We start from the raw sequence: 23,594 nt of genomic DNA, 5'->3' as shown, positions 1-23,594 counted from the left end.
GTCATTTTACAAGCATTGAGCCCCAATGTCCTACAAATCTTCACTAGTCCAAGTAAAGACATCTACTGAAATAGGCCCAGGGCTAGTTAGTTTTCTTCATAATAAAATATGAAAGCATATTTACATGAGAATAAACTCTTAAATTTTTGGTAAGGTAATTAAGTAGCAGCAATTTGTTTCTTCCAAAAATGATGTTTAAAATAGGTGCATGCTTTTCGTTGTCACTGATATGCATCTGAATAACACAAAATTAACATTCTTCAATAAACTCAAAACACTCATTGCTAGAAAAAACCCTGTAAGATCCCTTCTCACAAAAATGATAAATCCATAATGTCAGAACCTTCCAGAGTATTCTTATGTTTCCAGGATCAACAGAAAACAATCTAATTGTGCTGAAACAGTCATCTGACTTTTCACATTATTCCAAATACTTTTAGTTCTTCATTGAAAAACAGTCGTTCATCAGATCTTCTACAATTTTTGTTTTCTAGTTCAGTGATCAACAATTCTGAATGTCCTTCACAATATAAACCACCACAATACTCATGCATATTGTGTAAGCAGTTATATATAATATATTAATCCTGACAAGGTGAATAAAAGGCTTATGAACACAGAGTGCAGAACAGGTACCACTTTAACAGAAGGCGAAGAAATGCTGAACGAAACTTGTACTTGAGACGCAATTAGAGCTGACAGTGGTACGTGCGATGCTAATGTTGGACTGTCTGAATTTATCAGTGACTCTATCTTTTCTGCTTCTTTATTGCAGGCTTCAATCTAAGAAAAAAAAAGTTATTATTTCTCTTCTTGCCATATAAAACGCCAATGCAAAAACATTGCTAGATAGCAAAATTCAGGAAAGAAAATCTGAGTTATTCCCATCAGCACATAAGATTTACATAATTTTGGGGAGTATACTTTAGAAAACATTGGAGCTTTTATCACAGACTTTGGTACTATGAAAACTACTGTGGAATCCCTGAGTAGCAGCAAAAGGGAAGAACATACAAGTTAATGTGGGTGATGTGTTTTGAATGTTGATGCCAGAAAGCTCACAGTATATTGTAATTAAAGTAAGTATCTCTGAAACTGAGGACTGACTTCCTGATTGACCAAGATACTGCCTTGAAGTCTGCAACAGTGGAAAAATCAGGATTTTCTACTTAGTGGGCTTTTTCTTCCAAATCAGGGAAAACTGATTTCTTTTATGGGAAGGGATGAGAAGAGAATAATGGAAGTAATAGGAAAACCTGAGAAAACCCAGGTTTCCATTCCCTCACCAACATGATGATAATTATGAATTTATGTTAGAAAATCCATTTTTTTCCACCTTACCTTCTACTTCAGCCCAGGAACCAATTTAGTACTAAGTCTCTTTAACAGCTTTGGAAGCTGCCTCTGGTGAAGTTTTAACTTTACAAACTTAATATCTGGATGCCCAAAGCTTTGGAAGTTGAGGAACTTCATTTTACACTAGTATACCCCAATGTGTCAGGAACCAGAATGAACCAATCAGAGCACGTAAACTCCAAAGGGACTTCATTATAAAGTGCTGTCAGCAGGGCCAGGCAAGACTATTAGAAACAACTATAAAATGGCAAGGAATTTTGTTCATTTTAATAGGAAGAAGATAACCTGTGCAAGACCATTGAGGATAACAAGCAGAAAGTAAAAAAGAAGCAACAGCTCCAAGACAATAATAATGCAATACAAATACCAAAGCCTTACTTCCATTGCTCTGAACTGCTCCTAAGAAAATAGTGTAAGAACTTTGAGCTGCATTTGTTGGTTTACCTAAAGGTAAAACTCTAAAGACTTTGGTACTGTGAGCATTAAGTTCTTGTTTGCTAGCATGAACTAGCTATGACACAGCAAGCTAGGTAGCTTAATGGAACGTTATTTCCTGTTTAAGGTCGTAATAGCATTTTGGGATCTCCCAGCACTTTTTACCATAAGTTGGAAAGGAATATCAAAACCAGGATGGTCTCAGAATAGTATCAACAGATTCTCTTTGGTATGAACCACTGCTTAACATCAAGGTGGGCACAATGTATTAATATGATATCAATATGTATGATGTGCTTCAGCCTAGTATCACATATACTTCAATCTACTTTTAACCATTACACCAGGAGTACCATTTAATATGCATTTAATATACAATTAATATTAATTTAAGAGGTTATTCAGTAATTTATTTTCATCAGTTTATATTTTCTGTTATTTTAGCCACAGAAAGTTGGGGGTTCTGCATTTATTAATTTTAAAACAAAAGTCATACTACTCTATCCTTCACCTTCCTTTACCTCCTCCCCTCTAATTACCCACACTCAAAAGCCTCTTACCAGAAAAGCAGGATTCTCATTTTACCTTCCATAGTACTAGCTATTCAGATTTGAGTCACTAGAGAAATCCCCGTGTACTCAGTACACAGGAAAATGCACAATTTAAAAACTGCTACATTGAAACTGAAGTAAATCCATGCCGGGTAAACAAAATAATAAAACAGTCTACCTGCAATGGTTTGGGGTTCTGATCCACAGGAATGATGAGAATCACAATTTCAGATTCTATGCTTAAGTATCCAAACACATCACACTGTGGCACTGAGACATGCAGGCGGATTTTTTCAAGTATGTCAAGTACTGTTATAGGCTTTTTATTTGTTACCTGGAAGAAAACAAAGAACTTAGTGGATGATGTGGTATTATGCAAAATTACATTTCTCCTCTTCAGTTTTAAGAACTTTATGTCATGCCAGAAAATTTATTTCAGCCATTAAACACCCAGTTCTAACATGCAGCAAAAAAATCCCCCAAACCCTCAAAAAAACCATTAAAAAAGTGAAAGGAAGAAGGGGAAAAAATGTTACTTCCTAAAGTAGCCATGGTTTTGATATGCGTTGTTCTCCACCTTCACAGTTAGTGTGTATCACCTCAATATAATGTAAATGGTTACCTGTTGCAGCAGCTTGTACTCCCATGCTGGGAAACAAGAGGCAGAGCAGCCCTAGCAGCTGGCACACCTTTACCCTCACAGAACTTGTCCCAAGAGCCACGAGAAATGAAGAGCTATGGCTTTGTGAAGACAGATGTACGTCTGTACATATGGGAACATGTGACATTTCAAGATCACTACATAACTACCAGATAAATGTATTTTTCTCTCAAAATTCTTATCTCTGTTCTGCTGTCTGTATCTGACAAACAATAATTTGATTATAGATGCTTAGTCTGTTGAAGGACTGCCACACCTTAAAGGTTTTTCACGTTTTTCCAGGTCACTTCTGGATGTGTTGAACAGTATAGACACCAACATGAATACTTCACTCATGACTTCTGGTCATTCTGCTGTGTTCTGTTTTCTAGCTTTAGCTGCAAGAGATCCATCCTTCTTATCCTATTGTAGCTTCGTTTCTTTTAAGACCACTGGTACAGGACCTTAAGAAACGGAAATCTGGGAAATCCAAGTAGACTACATGAATCAAATTTGCAAGGTGTCACACAACACTTCTTTTACCAGACCTTTGAAGGATTTCCTTGCCATAGCCCCATTAAAATGTAGTCTGACATGCTGACTGATCAGCAAACCCTGTTCAAACAGCCTTAAACCAGAAGCACATGGATACTTTTAAGGATGACCAACAGTGTCAAACTTGGATTTTTAATGCCTGAAATTCGAAATCTAGTAGATTAGATTAGAATCTTAGCAGATCTCTAATGTTTCTTTGCTCTGTGTAGACGCTAGCTTTTGTTTCCTGCTATCTTTACAAAAGAGGCCAGAGGGGTCAGGGGAGAAATAAAAAGTCTGATTTATAGAACTCTTCAGTAATTGAACCAGTTTTTTCCTCATATGAATCACCTATCTGAATTAAAATAGGCATACATTACTACTCCCTGCCCTCTTGGGTTGGTTAAATATATGTCAGCACTTCTAGCAATGATTCCATCTGTCTGAGACTTAACCATCTCCAGTACAATGGATGTATAGGCTATATGTATACGTACACTGTCAAGAGCAAGAGCTGCACACCAATAGTTTTACTGAAGGAATCAGAGGAGATCAATGTTATTAACATTAAATTAATGTGGATGACAGAAGTATCAAATTACTCAGATACACAGTTGGGTATCTTCTATTGTATTTGTAGGAGACAGTAGCTGGCCTCTGACTCACACTGGAGTAACACAGGCACAGAGTTTCCAACTCTCTATGCTCAGGGTAGTGTCACTCCATGCATAGTCTCCAGGTGGCTGCGACCACTTAGAGATCATTTCTGGAAGCTTATTGGATGACCCCCTGACTGACGTTCCCAAAGGAGGGAGCTTCAGTCAAACTTCTGCAATTTCTAATATGTGCTAAGAGAATGCTGCCTTGAATGACTGAGATATCACATATTTTAAATATAAATATATATATATTTATATATATGAGTTCTGAAAACTGAAGACTGTGTATTGTGGCATTAGGTGAGCAAGAGAAGAGAAAGTCAGCAAGACTCTGGTGACAAAGGGAAGGAAAAAAAGAGGGGGGAAAAAGAAATAAAAAGCAACTACTAAGTACCCTAAATCCAGGTATTAGGGTACTTCATAGATGAGAGGAGAGCAGTTAAGTTATCACCAGCTTGAGTGAGTCCAATAAATTTCTTTAACTAAAACTAAAAATTCTTCTTCACAGCCACATGTAATGTATGAACTGAGAAACTGCAGTGGTCACTGTGCTCCTGGTACCATTACAGAGGACAACTGGAAGACATTCCAGGATGCAGTCATGACCTAACAGACACTGTTACTCAGCAAAATTGGCCAACGTGCACATACACAGAGCACAAACAGACACAGAATGTCTGAGAGAATCAGCAGAACATCCATCAGCAGCACACCCTTGAGATGAAGGCCAACCACGCACTGGGCTGCAACAGCAAGACCAGACCCCGCAGAAGTCATCGTTCCCCTTTATTTATGCCCTCTCCCCCAGGCCACACTGATGAACTGGAGACTCGAGTCATAGAACCATAGAATCATATAGAACCATAGAATCATATAGAACCATAGAATCATATAGAACCATAGAATCATATAGAACCATAGAATCATATAGAACCATAGAATCATATAGAACTTCTTCCTTATATCTAGTCTAAACCTACCCTGGTTTAGTTTAAAACCATTACCCCTTGTCCTGTCATAGCTGGCCCTACTAAAAAGATTTTCCCCATCTTTCCTATAGGCCCCCTTTAGGTACTGAAAGGCCGCAATCAGGTCTCCCCGCAGCCTTCTCTTCTCCAGGCTGAACAAGCCCAACTCCCTCAGCCTGTCCTCATAGGAGAGGTGCTCCAGCCCCTGGATCATTTTTGTGGCCCTCCTCTGGACCCGCTCCAACACTTCCATGTCCTTCTTGTGTTGAGGGCTCCAGAGCTGGACGCAGGACTCTAGGTGAGGTCTCACCAGAGCAGAGTAGAGGGGCAGAATCACCTCCCTTGACCTGCTGGCCACGCTTCTTTTGATGCAGCCCAGAGTACGGTTGGCCTTCTGGGCTGCCAGCGCACATTGCTGGCTCATGTCCAGCTTTTTGACCACCAGCACCCCCAGGTCCCTCTCAGCAGGGCTGCTCTCGATCCTTTCTTCCCCCAGCCTGTACTGATACCGAGGGTTACCCCGACCCAGGTGCAGGACCTTGCACTTGGCCTTGTTGAACCTCATGAGGTTCCCACAGGCCCCTGTCCAGGTCTCTCTGGATGACAGAGACAGTGGAGTCCAGTGGAGCCAGTGGAGTCCAGTGGTGTTCAGCGTGTAGAATCTCCAGTCCTGGAGGTTTTAAAAAGTCAGCTGTCCAAGCTGATCTAACTGGAGTTAACCTTGCTTTGAGCAGGGGGCTGGACTAGAAGACCCCTCCAGGGGTCCTGTTCAAGCTAAATTTTTCTGCGTTTTTACAATAATAGCTAATTCTCTCTACTTCTAAACATATAAAAAGGTTAATATAATTTTATACTGTTTTTGGGAAATTCTCTTTCTGCTTGGTATTTAAAAAAATAAAAATCATGTGCAGATGCAAACATTAATTGTTTTGCTTCCCTAGGCACGATCATCATACTAGTCTATTTTGTTGTGATGTCGTGCCAAAAATCAAGCGTTCTGCTGTGTTCCGTATACTGAAGCATAAAAGCAGGGGTCAGTAAAGTGCAGTCCTTTTATAAATCACATGGGGAGTCTGGGCTTAGTATGTTGTGTTCAGTGATAGACAATGAACATCAGAAGATCAATCTTTCAAAGAGCAGCAATGAAGGATGCTGGTGTCTAACTTACAGAGATGTTAAATTAAAACCCAACATGTTAGCTGACGAGCAACAAAATCAGTGACAACTATCTAGATAACCCAAAGAGTGTAAAACCAATCCAACTTAAGCATAAGACAATGTCAGAACTGAGTTACCTACATTAGGAAATAGTGAGCTAGCAGAATAATCTTAACAAAAAGGCCATAAATAACAAATACATACTGGATTACTACCACGAGATAGATACAGTCCTGCATCATTGTACAAGTAATTTAAACTGCAAACCTGAATGTGTTTGTTTGTGCCTACTCTAATTCTGTTTTGCTTTGCATTATAATTAAATTTCTATACCTGATATTAAGAAATAAAAGTATAAACAGTATCAAGAAAAAAAAAAATCAAATCACACACTATCTACTGAAAAATAATGTGTTAACTTTTCAGGAGAGAGTATACAGTAACTTGACTTTTCCATGTACCATTTAACATAAGGCATAATTAAACTGTTTACCCTTGCAAAAGTATCCAGCTTGTCTTTGTCATATAAGATTCTCAGCATTCCAGCACATAGTGGACAGCAGGCTCCTATGTGAATAAAAAAAAAAAAAAAAAACACCAAACCCAACCTCAGAAATAAAAGCCAATAGTCTTTTCACTTTTAAGTAAGCAGAGGTCAAAAGCTGCATGTTAACTGAGAATGAAAATAGCAAGACTACCAAAGCAAAGCAAATCTTTCAATCTGATAGCAAAAGGACTTGTCTGACAGATTAGTGTTTAACACAGAAGCGGGTCCTATTTCTCCTACTGCTTTTCCTCACTATCTCAGAAACCAAAGGGCTAATATTTCAACTTTCTACCCATGATTGTGTATTTAATTCACCCTCCCAACTTATTATAATTCAGAGTGACTTGTACAATATTAAATGTAATACCAAAGCACAAATACACTTTTTCAAACCAGTGAATGAGAAAAATGCATAAAATTGTTTCTTTTTAAAAACTAAGCTTTCCTTGCTCTGTGTATTACCTGGGATTAGTTACCATTTCATGAAGGAAGCATTTGTGAAGACAATAAAACACTAGTTCAAAACAGCACAACTGCAAAACTATTCCTACTGTCTTCCTCTTTCACAGTAGTGTAAATACATATGGTATCTTACTCTGTCTTCTAATTAAATATAATCTTTGTTCATCTGGGAACTCTACTTTGACGACCGTTTGGCATTCCGGTGTGGTATCTGTGCTGTCACTTCAGTGACATTCTACCCTAGCCACCACAGGCCTCATTAGTTTCTCCCAAACCAGTCCTATGGGGACAGCTGCAAGTTTCTAAAGACTGAAGCAGTGTGACTTCTAAAGCCAAGGCTTTTCAACTTCAGAATTACTCAGCTGAGTCCTGATATTGGCTTGTTCTACCCCTAAGCAAAGACCTCTGCTTCATTCTTTCTCTTAGATGTCTCAAAGACATTATGGAAGACAGTATTTTAAAGCGTTCCAAATATGCACCTATTTATACACATAGTCTGGAGACTCTTTCCTATCTGCAGCAAACTTCAGCAACAAATTAACATACCTGGTGCAATGACCGGTTTGCAGCCAGCAGCAGAAAGCTGGGGGCATTTAACAAAGGCACATTCTGTATGAAAACCGTAGTCTGAGAGAACACCTACAGCCTGACAGTGTCCGTAATAGTCAACAGCCACACGGTCGGAATAGGCAGCACAGACGCTGCTGTAGGTTTCCCCATTATGTCCACATACAGGTTCCACTGATTTGCAAAATGGCTGGAACACATAGAAATGTTTCAAAGATCAATTTATTCATGCTACAGAAAAAACTTCAGCGTAGTTTTAACTAGGAAAACCAAACATAATGGGAATTTGCTGCTAATACTGTCAGACATTCAAAAAAGTAAGAAATCTAGAGCAAATAACCTACCAGTTTATGAATGCATAATAAATGCAAAGAAGTACTTAAAGAAGGTGACAGAAAAACATAAGTTGGAATCTGAGAAATGTACGGTAAGACATGTTTTAGGAAACAACAATTTTTGTTCTGTACTAATGCTTAAATAAAATGGCTGTGCCATTTAAATTAATTTGTTAATTAGAGATTATTATAATTTTATTATGTAACAAAGTATTATTTTATTAATAAAATTTAGTAATGCAACATTTGATATTGTAGTATTTATTAATATCTTAATGACTTATTAATAATTTATTTATTCATTCATCTCAGTGTGTTTCTGTGTTCTTAAAATTTAGTGTGTGTGCACATGTTGAGTCCCCATCCCTGGAGGTATTTAAAAGACACTTAGATGTGGCATTTAGGGACATGGTTTAGTGGTGGACTTCGCAGTATTAGGTTTACGGTTGGACTCAATGGTCTAAATGGTCAAAGGTCTTTTCCAACCTAAATGTTTCTATGATTGTATGTACTGCTAACACATTATTTGAGATGCTAAAGATATAAAATTATTTCAGAAGAATGAAATCCATTACTAGACACCTCTGTCAAAAATATATTTACTGTTGAGACCTTTACATGTATAAAAATATTGTGTCCATTTTCTCTCAGAAAAACGTATCTAGGGTGTCACTTGATTCAACACATGTAAAAATCAAAGAAAATTGTAATACAGTTTCTTTCTATCCCGCCTGTGCATATTTATTAGCCCAACACATTCAAGAAGTCAAATGCCAATAAACTTAAGCTTCTGAACATGGACAGAAACAAATAGAATTGCTGACTATTTGCAGGTATGACTAATACTTTTGTCCAAAGTCTTGTGAAATGACTTTAAAGTAACTTCAAGTAAGTCACCATAGCTATATGATCACTGTATATCCTCTAAAATAGCAAGACAACTACAGTTTCTGTTACACGCCTAATCTAAAAAAAAAAACCCAGATAGAGAACAAGTAAATGTGAGCACCCCAAATTGTTTCATATCTTGCAGTCATCTTCCCTATGAAAGGAAGAATGAAAACTTAAAGCTACCAGTGTCAAAGACTTTGTGAACATGGATGCAACTACACATGTAACTGCTGAATAAAGAAACCAGCCATGCAATATTCCTGTGATTCTTACTGTTCAAGGGCTGAACATTCTCTGAGTATCTCATGAGATACCTGATGTGCAATGAGAAGAATTATCTGTACTTAACGAGGTTGCTGAAAAAGGGCAAGAAAAAGAAGGTATAAAGGCAGAAAGTAGAAGTGGGTTAAAAGAGCAATAGCATTTATAATACAGAAAAACCCTGAAAAAAAATGTTCTGTACTTCTAAGAATATCCATCAGTTGAGACCAAGAGAAGGTCTCGAAGTAATCTTCATCACTTGAGAAAAACCTGGAGATGAACAGCCTATCAATGGTAGAGCCAGCAACTTTGGAAAGAGTAGCTCCTGACTTTTCTTGTAAAGCGATAGAAATACCTTGTCTACCAACACTGTAGGAAGTGGTTGGATGGAAGAACTAAACCTAATTCTAATCCTTCTCAGGGATTAATATGAAGACTAATCCAATCCAGACTAACTAAAGAAAATATTACAGACTACCTAGTTTTCAACAAAACTCAGGTGTAAATAGATCCTGAACAATGAACTTGGTAAACCTGGGGCACAATCTCACAAAATGCTGAAGACTTTCTACAACCAGGCATTAATTTTTATTTAAAACAAGTTCAGATTGGTGAAAACTAGCATTTAACTAGCCAAGGAACTGCACTAATTACTGCAAACATACCTCAGTGCAAGCTTTAATAGTGAAAAATATAGGAAGACTTAATATTAATATCAGCGTATTATCCCCAAGAAAGCAAAAGTAAAGCTTTGGATTGGTTTTGTGACAACTGTTAACTAAAGCAGAGAAACACTTGACAAAATTCTGAATGTAATTTTGTGAAAGTGTTTTTTATACTAGTGAAAATTACACTTTTAAAGGGTTACTTTCAATGCAAACATTTTGGAAACTATAAAACCCAGAATATTGCAAAGTTGACATTAAAGAACAAAGAAGATTTTATATTTATTGCTAGAACCACTTCCTACCTGGCACGGTCCTCGGTATGCTAAACTTTTTCCTTTTTGGTACAAAGTGCACAAGTTAGTGTATTCCACATTGTCTGTGTCACAAACAGGATCCCGTGTCTGGTCACAATTTAACTGCCTTGGCACACATTCATGCTGGCTACATTCAAACTTTCCAAAACTAGTCAAGCAAACTTGTTTCTTTGGTATACACCTGCATAAAGTAACAATAATTTCATATCATGTCATAGGATTTTTTTTTTAACTCTCAAAAAATTCAGGGAAAATATTTTCAGTGAAATCTTTTCCAGTGCTTTAGAACTAACTGTAGTTCAGCAGAGCTGCAGGAAATACATGTGATAAAACATTCTGAATAGCCAATTTCAGGTCTCATCACAAACCTGAAACTGGTTCACACCATGTTTAGTCAATGTATGTGAACACAACTACCGTTTCCACTAAAATTAGTCTTTCACCAAGCATTTTTCAATGGATTTTGGAAAAAGGCTTGGATAAACTTCTTACCAACTCCCAAGGGTCATATCGTAAATACATATTTAAGGAAAACTAGAGAAAACATGAAAACAGTGAACTGTGGGAGAAAAATATTATATTGCGGAGGTCTAGCCTCACCCTTCCTGGAGAAGGTAGTGAAAAAAAGACTTATAAGACTATATGGTTTCAATTACAAATATCGAACTGGATTCTACCTTTGTAGGTTCAGTATATTATAGCACATTCAATCTTGGGGATAAACGGAAAAATCTAGTATTAAGACCATTTCCCTTTTTGGCACGCCATCCCTCTCAAGACTTCACAGTTCCATGGTCTTATCTGCAAAACATTTGCCATATGCCCTGCAAGACCTCCCTCTGCTAGCGAAATGCCAGCCAACAGAGTTTGATGAATAGACTGATGAAAGGTCAAATGGCTTTTTTAACTATCTCCTGCTTCTATAAATGACAACAATGCTACTGCTGGATTATATACAATACATCCTTATTCTCTCTTGAGTGCTGCTGTCCTACGCATCACACTTTTTCCTTTTATATTAGGGAAGAATCAGAAATTCTGAGATGTAAACACTTTAAAAGTGGAATGCAAGATCTTAAATAAATTCTAAGCACTTCAGAGATATTTTTAAATGAGCGCATTTAGTTTATGCTATGTTATCAAACTGACCCAGAAAAATGTAGTTTCAGTAAAGGATGGTACACAATACAAGTTGAGGTTCTAAGCATAATGGTTATTCCATAAAACTGAAAAACCTCCCTATACTTTCCAAATTAAAAATATAAAAGGTAAAAGGTGTATATCCACAATGCAGCTTTGAAATGCCATAATGGCTATTGCAGCTGCAAAACTAGTGTTTTCCCTGCAGTTTTCTTCATCAAGGCATTCAAAGTGCAGAAAAAGAAAAAAAAAATTGCTATAATCAGTTTTCATGAAAGCACAGTATTACACAACATCTTATGGTGGTTTTCTTTCAAAACAGAAAAATGTACAGATTCAAAGGAGACTGCAGTATTGCACAACCTTGAGAAAACTGAAGTCAGAAACCAGTATGATGAGCCACAGACTGATTTCTGTAAGAGAGGTCAGATTTTCTTTTCTCTTGACTCTAGTACAGAGCATATTTTTGTTTTGTTCATCTATACAGATTTTGGTTTTTCTGACCCTGAAAAAAAGATTGTACAGACATGATTTTCCAAATCTTGAATTCAGGTGTGGGGTTTTTTTTAACTACTAGAAGAAGGTGTGAAACAAAGCAGTAAAATGACACTTACTGTCATTTCAACAAAATCTGATTCTCCCATTTTTGAAAGTATACATCAGTTCTCTTTTATTGCTAAAGCTGAGATCTGCATAATGAATTTAAACAATACAGCAGTACATAAACAGAACCAAGAATTGGCAATTATTACAGTCCATTACTATGATAAATAAAAAGTAGCTACTTCGAACAGTTATTTTTATTGGAGTACTCCAAAAGTAGAGTGTTACTACAATATACAAGACATTCATGAATAGATGATGCCAAAGAAAAGCTTAAAAACATATTCTGTTTTTACCTCTGATTTTTATTACAAGGGTTAGGGTTACAAGGATCCTTGGAAATGCATGATCCAAATTCAAATTGATTGTCCTGGAGCCCAACACAACGAGCTATACATGCACTTGGATACGTGCGTCCATTTTGACCACATACTGGTACAAACTGATCTACACAGTTACATGGTAAACCTGTAAAAGCAACACATGAAACAGGAATTTGGTGCACACTTACTTTCTATGACAGAAGATACATAAGGGGTCACTAAGATATCTTTGCCTTCCAGCAAATGCAAAGATGTGCCACATCTTCAGCCACTTCTTCCCCCCCATAATTTAGCAATGCTGTAGCACATATGCACTTACATGTAGTAGGAAGTTTGTGCCCTGCTTCCTTACCAATTTTACACAGCTTTCTCCATTTTTCCCCAATCTTCATATCTTGTCCCAGTGGCATTACCCTGTCTCTACCTATTTTTATATATTACCTGTGGTTTAATTTTTCAGTACTGATTTTTCTTTTAAAGGTATGTGTTTTTTCTGAAGTGCAGGTGGACATGAGAAAAATAAATAATTAAAAGAACATAACAAATTATCAGGTATTTTCCATTAATCCTGTAAAAAGAATTTAGAAGCTAATCCTTGTTCTAAGAGTATTAAGCTTAAAATTTCGGTAGTTTGGAAAGTTACCTGTAAACTTCTGACGTTCATCTTCTGAACTATGCTCAGTTAGACACTGACGCGTAGAACATATCAAGTTTCCAGCAAAACATGAACAGACATTACAATCTATATTAAAGGATGTTCCATGGCCTTAAAATAGAAGAAATTAAGTAAATGCACACAATTAATGCAAATATATTGGAAGACTATATCTTCATATGTATTACATAGATATTACATTTTCAATATTAATTGTTCCTGTAATTTCTGTAATCCAGTTTCTTTTTCCATGTAAAATTCTATCTTCTGTTAGTTTTCAAGATTTGCTTTATTCATTTAAAGAATGTCTGTTCACATGCATTTTTGATTAATTAAACAAGGAAGCAAGCACTTTATACTTTCAAAGCCTGTATAAGTTAGGTTTTCTTTTCTTTTTTTTTTTTTTTTTCAAGAACAACTTCAAGCTGCAAAAAGAAATACACTCATAGAACAGAACAAGTGGTAGCATAGTACTTCTGTAAGTTCTGTCCAGCAAGCTCCATATTTTTAAAGGTAAAGCTTTTGTAAAGATACGTTCTTCTCCTAAATTAATTGTACATAAGACTGCTAAACTTTCAGCCATAATATTACACACAATGCAGAACTCCTCTGTAGTGCTCATTTCTTCCCTTTGTGTGTACTTTTTGTCAAGAGGCAAAAAGTGCCAATGCTTCATCCCAGTCTTCCTTGTTTTGTAACATCCATTACAGTCTTAATTTCAGCATCAACATTAAGTACAAGTTACAATGCAGCTTTGTCCAAAGCAGGTATCAAGGAAGATTGTAGCAAAGCTGAACAGAAACCCAGATCTAGATTCAGCACAAGACACACAAATACAGAGGTCTATGTTCACCCACTGGCTTTCAGAAAGGAGCCATTAATAATGCAGCTGACACCATCACAGCTGCTTTTTCAGGATGGAGCAATCTGCCTGATCTTTCCATTTTATGTCAGCAACTTTTTCACACCCGAATCTAAGAATCAAACTGCAAACTTCGGGAATTTTTCTTCAATTTAGCAATTCCAGTTTGGTTTTGTGAACTGTACATGTGACTGTCCTTCACTGTGCTGTATGTATTATGTAAAATCAATTCATACTGGTGACATGGTGCTGATCTATCCATAACCAGGTCAGTTATTAAAGACTACCAACAAATAGACAGTTCTTCAGGAAAACGTAAGAGTAACTGTGCCTTACAAAATAAAGCAATTCTCTCTGATCTCTTTTCAAAGGGTTGAGATTAAGGATTAGATTTTTTGAAAAATATTACAAGAGCACAAGGAAAATCCTCAGCATTTGAGCATTTCAGAAGATGTACTCCTAGACAAATGGTGGTAGAAAAAGACGGGATAGAAGAGAAAGTCTCTGCAGCCCAAAAAGCTCTGTTTAAACCACAGTACTAAACAAGGAAGAAGGAATTTGTCAGCAGGGAGTAAGAAAAGTTTCCCAGAATTGAAGGTAATGCCAAACACAGGATCTCTTAGGTGAATCTTCAGAGCAAAGAGTAACTGACTTAGGATCCACTTGAAAACTTTGCAAGACTATTGGCTTTCACTATCAAAGAGTTCACACAGCAAACCGTCCTCTTCAGCAGTAGTCACTTCATAACTGCAGTCAATTCACAACACAAAAAAACCTCAGCATCAAATAAAGCATTCAGGGTTGTTTGGTTTATAAAGAATAGTTTTGAAAACCACAGTTCAGGTGTTATGGCTAAACCTAGCTTTTTGCAACTGACATAGAAACCAATTAAATATAGTAAATACAAAAAGTTCATATGGTGACTGTAAATTTTGAATGATTTGTTTTTAATACATCATCTAACAGATTTGGAATTTAGTACTATTTTTTATTTTATAATACCTAGAGCCTTAATCACCACACACACTTAATGAGTAATTATGGCAAGAGAGAGGAAGCTGCCTGGTTTTGGTTTTGTGGTGGTTTGTTTTGTTTGTTTTTTTAAATGGACAGCACTTACTGAATACTGAATACCTACCGGCTACACATATTGTCATAGTCACTGCAATTGACAGCTGTACACTGTACAAAGGTAAAACACAAATACAACTTCAAATATTTTTGTGATTGTTTTCACCAATAATCCGAAAAAGGGCAAGTTTCTTTGGACAGAATGGTCCATAAAAGGTTTCAGTTGCCATTTAAAGAATATATTTGCTAATGACTATTTAAAAAGCACTTACTTTCACCAGATACTTTCTATAACTGCCCATCAAATATATCATTAAAATGTTTCCAGTGTTCTCCTTCCACGAAACAAATAGTATCAATTTGGCAATACAAAATAAGTTTTAAGTGTGTTTGGCTGACTTTTATCCGATTTGGATGAACAAAAAAAAAAAAACAAAAAAAACCAGAACACAAACCAAAACATTGCAAGCTGTAAATGCATGGAACATTACAGGCAGGCTTTCCTGAATGATGAAAATAATTGTGCAATTGATTATTTAGATCTGCTTGGTATCTTTTAAGAGAAAGAAATATCCCAATTACCTCTCTTTCATGGTTTCAGGGTTTGGTTCACAACCAGAAAATTACGTTTGTGACAAATGTAATTAGAACAAGTGCCTTGCTTCTTAAGATTCACGAAATGTGAAAATAACTCTTTCTTATTACATGATAAAAAAGTGACTCAGTTATTTTAGACTTATTAGGTATCTCTGACTTGCTTTAATTATGCTTGGACTTCAGTCTGACAGTATTTTAAAAGGGCTGATTTACAGACACTAAACAATATACAGTGCTGAAGTATGTTAATGTTCACTAGCAGAAAAGCTCTTGTTTGCTGACTGATTCAAAGACATCAGCTTCACACAGATTACAGCTCAGCACAGACTCCATTTTATATTCAAGACATTCTGTAAGATTTTCCCTATCATAATAGTAGCTTTTTATTTTGTTTTCTTTTTCAAAGAGCACAGTGCCGGTTTGCATGACTAAAATACACCTTTAATACTCTCAAGCAATTAATAAATTTGAAAATAAATCATTATCGACTTTCAAGAAGCATCATTTGTCAAGTCTCTTTCAACTACTTTGACTGCCAGATTAGGTAAAAGCCAATTAATGCTCGTTACCCATGCCAATTTAATCTCTGAAGAGTAACAGTAAAGTTATTTTAGAAAGTGAGTAATTTAAACCTAAGTAAAAAAAGAGATAGTTAGCATTCTTTTATTGTTAAAATAAAAAGCTGTTCATCTTACAGTTAACCTGGCAGAAGGAAATCAGCATGAGGTCTACATCTACCACACTGAGGAAGACTTTAAAGAACCACAGTGTTCAATATGCCTTTGTTACCTGCTTACATGTTCATTTTTAAGCATATGTTAGCCCTATTGCTTAATATGTTAAACAATAATTTTTATTAAATATTAATTTTGTTTAAAAATTTTGAAAGTTTTTTTCTGAAATGCATAGGCTGCTTTTGATACTTAATTGCAGGCTATGAAGGTTTCAAAGAAATCCAAGTGCAGAGGACAGTCTATGACAGGTGTGTATTTCTAACGTGTTTGTACATATTAGCAGAACAGTCTTTTAAACACTTTTTTTAAACCATTGTCCTTGGTGTGAAACCTACCAACATCACTAAGTAAAAGAAACTCCCTCTCCAGAATGCCATTTGAACTAAAACAGCATCATTGCCTAAGGATCAGATTGACTATGTGATGCCAAGGGAAGAGAATTTTGGGATTGTGCAAAGTTTATTATGAGATGCTTAGAGGAAGGACCAAAAATGAGGAAAAGGAGGAATTAAGATGGATTAAGCAGGAAGATGCATAGGAAAGCAGAGGAAAAAGGGGAAAAAGGGAACAGCTGAGTGCAAACAGGTGGCTGGTCAGCACACTTTTCTGACTGAATCCTGCACTTGATCACCACAATCTCTACTGTATTTTTATTCAATCCTATTTTTATATTCTGTGTGCTTCCTGCTCTGAATATGTGCATGAATGCTAACAAAGTTTAAGCTGGGTAAATCAATAAGTAGGATAAGAAGTCACCGGAGTGGAAACATAAACCTTGTGAGCCCATGGGTCCAGATGCCACCAGCTCTGGGAGACTGGCATCTAGGGGGCAGCTCAGCAGAGAAACTCTTCACCTAGGGTGTGCTACTGGACAGAACTCTATTCTGTGTGCCTGTACTTCATTAGTGGGCTTCATTTCTAATCAGCAGCAGAACAGGAAGAGGTTTGGGCTATATGTGCTCTTCATGTTTGTGTTAATGCTGTATGTGTTTATGTGGGTGCTGATAACAGCACCAATTTCTGTCTGTGTTTATCAGTGCAGCTGGCCATGCTAGCAGCATGGGTATATGTGCGTGCGCACAGCTCTGTGCATGTGTCTATTGGGAATACATCCAGTGATTACTGGTTTTGTTCACTGCCAATTCAGACATCAACAACTATTTTGTAAAACTAGTTTTATGCGACTTTTACACCTACGGCTAGCTTTGTGGTAGGAGGGAGGACGACCAACCAGTGAACACCTGATCAATACACGAAAGAACCACTCAGAAGATAAGTCAACAACAGAAACAGAAAGTAGAAGATTTTCTTGCATCCCTGTTCCCTGCAGAGGAGGTTAAAAGTCTAAGCTGAGTACCTTCTTCACAGGCTGTTAGAGAACCTGCCTCAGACGCAGCTCTTGGACAGACAAATGACTCTGCAAGTCCAGAAACATTGACCAAAAACCTCCAAATGAACACAGGTGTGAAATACCTGCTAATGTAAGTGAACTTATTTATAATGTCTTGCTTTGAACTTCCCCAGGGTTTGGATACTGATGCAAGTGGCTAAAATATCTAATTTTTTTTCTAAAAGGCATTCTGTGGACAATAAAGATATGTAAAATTAATTTCGCACAACACAAATGTGGTAAAAGTTTAAAAATTTGCATCGGTGGACACATACCTAAATATGACACACTCGGGGAAAGAATCAGTTTTTGTGCAAGTCACAAACCAAATCTTTCAGGTTTATCAAAAGGAGTTGATAAGCATGTGGACAACATAAAACCAGGCTGATACTCAATACCCAACAGATCTTTAATAGCTTTCAAGAAAAAAAGTAGACATAGGGAAAAAAAGTGTTCACATGGATAAATGTGAAACACAATAAATGGATGATGAAAGGAGGTCACTGGAGGAGTCTCCATGATACTGTGACTGTTCTGTTCAGCATAATTTATATGTGATCCAAAAAACAAATGCAAGTATTTTCATGACAAAGTCTCAAGAACATTAAGGTACAAAGGACCAAATAATGAAGAACTGCCAGAAAACCTCACTTCACTGAGCAACTATGAAGGGATATAGCAGAGGAAATTAGTTGTAGTGAACATAAAGTGATTCTCTACAATTCACACAATGAGCTATGAGTTGACCATTTCCACTTAAGAACTGGACCATGGCATTACAACAGACAGCTCTGGGAAAGCAAGAACTCAATAGAATTAGTAGCCAAAAAAACGATAATGTTCAGAATACTTATGAAAGGAACACAGTTTTCCTATTACATACACTTGATTGGGCACTTGACTGTGAATGGTGCATAAAGGTCTAGTTCCCATTTCAAAATAAAACCTAAGAACTAGAAAAAGGTACACAGTAGGGTAATAAATATGACCAAAAAATATACAACTGTTTTCATAAAAGCAATGATTAAATAAAACAGGAACTGGCTTGGAGAAAAACCCAGAAAGCTGAGGGGAATATGACAGAGGTCTGAAATAGGAGATAAATAGGCAACAATCATTTACCAGCTTTTTCAGTATAAGAACTAGGATTAATCTCATGAACTAAGAGGAATCAGATGAAACAAACTATCAATGCTCAAATTAAAAGAAACCCCTTGCAAATCCCACCAAAAAAAAAAAAAAAAAAAAAAAAAGAAAAGAGTTTTTTAGGCACACATATCTTAACATGTGGAACCTCTTTCAAGAGGTTATAGCTCATGATAAAAGTTTTTGACTTTTTTTTAACCCATATTTAAAATCCATGGAAGAAAACCAAACCCAATGGAAATCGAAAACCCCCAAACCATTTGGGGCTAGTAAAGAAACCATCCTGGCTCAAGGGGTCTGTGGTTTGAAGCACAGAACAGATTCTGGTAGAAAATTCATGGAAAGGATGCCTTTTCTCATACCCTTCCCTAGACACCTCTATTGGTCACTGGATATCCAGTGCTGATAAAAATAGACTAAGAGTACCCACAAAGTTGGAATCCAGGAAATGGGCAGTCACTTATAGTTAATTACACTGTGCTTAAACCGTAGAACTACAGCATGCTTAAAGCAGATCAATTTGTTTTGCTGTTGTTGCTTCATCCCTGCTGCCTACTGGCTCCTCTCAGAACTTTTTCCCTCCTCAATCCTCAGAGCTCCCACCAGCAAGTTCTTCTACCAGAAAGGAAGCTACCTATTATCAAGGACCATAAAAATACAGGGGATGTGAGGCAAGTCAGTGACCTTTTGGTTGAAAAATGGTGTTCTAAGAACGCACTTCACACAGCACTTTCATTGGTTGAGACAGACACAGTTCAGTTGATTTAAATTATGGAACCCTCCAGCATATACAAGAACTAAACAAGTAATATGTATATATGGAGGCAAACATTAACTTTTGTATTTTCTGATAACTCTGCATTCAGATCCTGACATGTACCTCAAAATTCATTACTTAAGGAACAGGCACTGTATAAAGATATAATTACTGTTCTGATACTTACTTTTTCTTTGTCCTCCAACAATGCATGATTTTTGGAGGTCAACACAATGCATTTCCATACAGTTTTCTAGCAATCCACTGTGTCCACAGGTACAAATCTTGTAACAACCAATGTCACCAGCTGAGGATGGAACCTGAATAAGTGTACCTTGACGGACAATGAAATCTGAGGCTTCTCCCAGTTTGCAACCTATATACAAGGAGAATTTTTAGCTCATATCTAGTAAATGCTTTAGGAAGTGACACTACCAAAAATAACTACTGCTCTTAAACTTGTGAAAAAGCGAAGGTGTTCCTAAAGCAGCCTTGGTCTTGCCCTTTAGACAAATTCACTCATTTCACAGAGGCAGCTAGTAGCAGAAATAGAAATTACTTGCTTGAGACAATGTTCTGAAGTACCTGTAGAAATGTAATTGCAAAGAAAAAGACTGGTAATTCCAACAATTATCAAGTAATCTTATTTTCCATGGTTGTGTAGCAGTATGAAATCTATGTGATGAAACAAATACCACATACGCTTCGCTCTCTCCAATACACAAACTGAATTAAAGGGTCTCACAAGCAAAGCCCAGTCATTTCCCCTCATTCTCTTGAGTATTTTGTTTCTTCCTTCCCTACTTGTACTTCTTATGTGAAGACTGAAGGACTCTTATAGATAGACATGAAGAGAGGAGAAAGGGAGAAAAAGCAGAAAAACTGGATTTAAAAAAGAATGGAAAAGAAAATTGGTTTTAAAAATTGCAAGGAAACAGTAATAAAAGAAACAGTAGATTAAAACTACCCTACAAGTAACAAACTGCAACAAATCCCCCCAAACTTTCAACCAATAAAAAGACTGAATTCAAACATAAAAGTCACCTTCCAACCCTTAGAGGAAGTAAACTGCCTCTTCAAAAAGCTCTGTGTGAGCTTGTTTTCAGATCACTTTGAATGACTTTTGCAGCAAGTGAAGACAATACAACCTCTATAGTAATAACGCTCAGCTTTTCATAAAAACAAAAAAAATTAACCCAATGTCCCTAGACTCACAAAAAGAATGAGTTGAAGTTTACCATCACTTTTAGAAGAGCACAAGTGTAGCAGATGTAAGAGTACAGCAAAACCCAGTAATCTGTAATTAAAAATCAGAGAGTGGAGAAACTGCAGATAAGCCACAGAATTGCTGGAACAAAAGAGGCTCAGGGATCTGATCCGAGACAGTTACATCAATGTTCTCCACCACTTCCTCTAGAAAGGAGACTGCTTCATACAACTCAGTTTAAAAATCAGTGTTGCTCTCACTTGCTCAGTCTCTCTCAACACATGCATTCAAGTGGTCACCAAATGGAAGCTTTCCTCTTTGATTTGGGAGAGACACAGAGCTAATCTGCCTCGTGGTTCCACCTTTTTCTCCAGTCAATGAACTCATAGCGCTGTCAGTCATTAAAGATGAAGTGCAGAGATGCTGCATCAGTGCTGCGAGCTCAAATAGTAGAGAGAAGAAAGGAGAGGCAACTAAATTCTGTGCCATGTCAGTTCCTTCCCAAGCCCTAAACCTAGGCACTCTGAATCCAGTGAAGCAGCAACAGTGAAGCTCTTAAGAAAAGGTGTGGGTATTAATTTACTCAGACCAGAATTAGTTACCCATGAGCTGCTGGAGAGATTTTGAGAAGTTGACCCGGCCAATGAAGAAGGATTTGGGACAATTCCATGTAAGATACCATCTTGAACATTAATATAACACTGGAATTGCCGCCAATGGAAATCTACATCCCAGGGCGCCCTGGCATTTGATTAGCTTCTCAGAGCTCTCAAAATGTCCTCCCTCAAGGCTGACAGCCCAACTTTCATTTATTTCAAGACAAGACATAATGTCCATTTATTTCATCAGTACAGAAAATAATATGGATATGGCTAATAATGTATGGAAATACAGGGCAATACATGTCATGGTGTCTGCAGAAACAGAGCTGCACTGTATTTGCAGTATTGCATGCTTGTAATTTTAAATAACAGGCAGGCTGCTTAGAGACGATGTAGGGACATATTTCTTCCGAGGCAAAGTAAGTAACATATCTTCTAATAAGATGTTATGTTTCAGTGGACAATAAAAATAGAAACACATCAAGAAACAGAAAGAGCTAGAAGGTAGGCTACAGCTTTTGAAAACACAAGGTAATTGTGATAATAGTCCTTTTGGGATATCAGCAATTCGCTTCAAAACTTTCAACAATATTTCAGTAACATAAGTTTATCAGCAAAATTCAGGTCAACAGAAGCCCCAAACCCCTTACCTGGCACACACAAATATGGAAGACACAGTTCTCCAGACTGACATCCTTTTCTATTTACTTCACATAACAGATTAGCTGCACATGGATTCGGATTACATGGATGTGTAACATCTTCTACAATGTTACCTAAAGAACTTGGACCTGAAAACAGAATATACAGTATCTATATTGATTTAAATGAGGTTTATTTTTCTTCAGTAAAATATGTCATTTCTTACATTCAGTAAAATAATGTTTTTGACAATTCTGTGAAATATTTTTTATTTTTTTAATTATACTTGCAGAAGCTTTACATGACAAGGTAGTTAACTTATTTCAAAAGTTTAGTCCTCAATCCCAGAGATAAAGACCCAGATGATTCTTCACATGCAAATTATATTTCCTCTATCTTGTTTCCCCAATAATTTTCTCTCTATGACAAAAATACAAACTGACAATGACTGTCAGTTTAATCAAGACAAGTCCCACAGTCAATAATTAACAAATAAACAAATTGGAGGTTTAAAGTACACTTGATGTTTAACCAAGGTTGCTATCATTTCTAAAATTTTGTTTCTGTTTTCCTTTAAACTCACTAGTAATGTTCTCCTGTTACAAGACTAAGGAAAGGGAAGACAACATGGAAAAGCAGCAGCTAAATGGAAAGAACCACCCAAAGCTTCTCTCTGGGAACAATTTCTTTGCTGAGGCATGCTTTCAGTTGCAGCTCCTACTAACTAAAATTCTACTATTTTCAAAAGTTCCCGTGATTCTGAGAAAGAAATATAAAAATTTAATTTGGAAGAAGGTCTGAAATGGATAAATCCTGTGAAGTTAAATAGATCTAAACCCTACAGAGATAAATATGCAATAGGAAGTAGTAATAGGGTAGAGCACATTCGGAAAATACATTTAAATGAAATTTAGAAAAAAGATTAATTTTTACTAATACTATCATAACATCTTTATCAATGTCCTGGACAAAGGGATTGAGTGCACCCTCAGCAAGTTTGCAGATGACACCAAGTTGGGCGGGAGTGTTGATCTGCTTGAGGGGAGAAGGGCTCTGCAGAGGGCCCTGGACAGGCTGGGTCAATGGGCTGCGGCCAATTGTATGAGGTTCAACAAGGCCATGTGCCGGGTCCTGCACTTTGGGCACAACAACCCCATGCAACGCTACGGGCTTGGGGAAGAGTGGCTGGAAAGCTGTTTGGCAGAGAGGGACCTGGGGGTACTGGTCAACAGCCACACAAATATGAGCCAGCAGTGTGTCCAGGTGGCCAAGAGGGCCAACAGCATCCTGGCTTGTATCAGGAATAGTGTGACCAGCAGGAGTAGGGAAACCATCCTCCCCCTGTACTCAGCACTGGCGAGGCTGTACCTCAAATACTGTGTTCAGTTTTGGGCCCCTCACTAAAAGGACATTGAGGTGCTGAAGCATGTCCAGAGAAGAGCAGTGAAGCTGGTGAGGGGTCTGGAGCACAAGTCTGATGAGGAGCGGCTGAGGGAACTGGGGTTGTTTAGGCTGGAGA

General features: G+C 37.1%; 1 protein-coding gene across 1 annotated transcript in view; it reads right to left on the bottom strand.

The window, feature by feature from the left end:
- Positions 1 to 567: 567 nt before the first annotated feature.
- RECK (reversion inducing cysteine rich protein with kazal motifs) overlaps positions 568 to 23,594 on the bottom strand; it is a 66,655-nt gene continuing 43,628 nt past the window's right edge. Inside the window, exons 14-22 of the mRNA XM_035893444.1 lie at positions 22,084 to 22,224; positions 19,812 to 20,000; positions 13,056 to 13,178; positions 12,386 to 12,557; positions 10,335 to 10,527; positions 7,857 to 8,067; positions 6,795 to 6,868; positions 2,521 to 2,676; positions 568 to 783 (exon numbers count right to left, since the gene is read on the bottom strand). Coding sequence (XP_035749337.1) covers positions 568 to 783; positions 2,521 to 2,676; positions 6,795 to 6,868; positions 7,857 to 8,067; positions 10,335 to 10,527; positions 12,386 to 12,557; positions 13,056 to 13,178; positions 19,812 to 20,000; positions 22,084 to 22,224 — 1,475 coding nt within the window. The remainder of the gene's footprint in view (positions 784 to 2,520; positions 2,677 to 6,794; positions 6,869 to 7,856; positions 8,068 to 10,334; positions 10,528 to 12,385; positions 12,558 to 13,055; positions 13,179 to 19,811; positions 20,001 to 22,083; positions 22,225 to 23,594) is intronic.

Source organism: Egretta garzetta, unplaced genomic scaffold (genome assembly GCF_000687185.1).
Source record: "Egretta garzetta isolate BGI_Z169 unplaced genomic scaffold, ASM68718v1 scaffold14, whole genome shotgun sequence".
NCBI lineage: Eukaryota > Metazoa > Chordata > Aves > Pelecaniformes > Ardeidae > Egretta > Egretta garzetta.
Note: the sequence above shows the minus strand (reverse complement) of the source record. Positions and strands in the feature narration are given on the sequence as shown.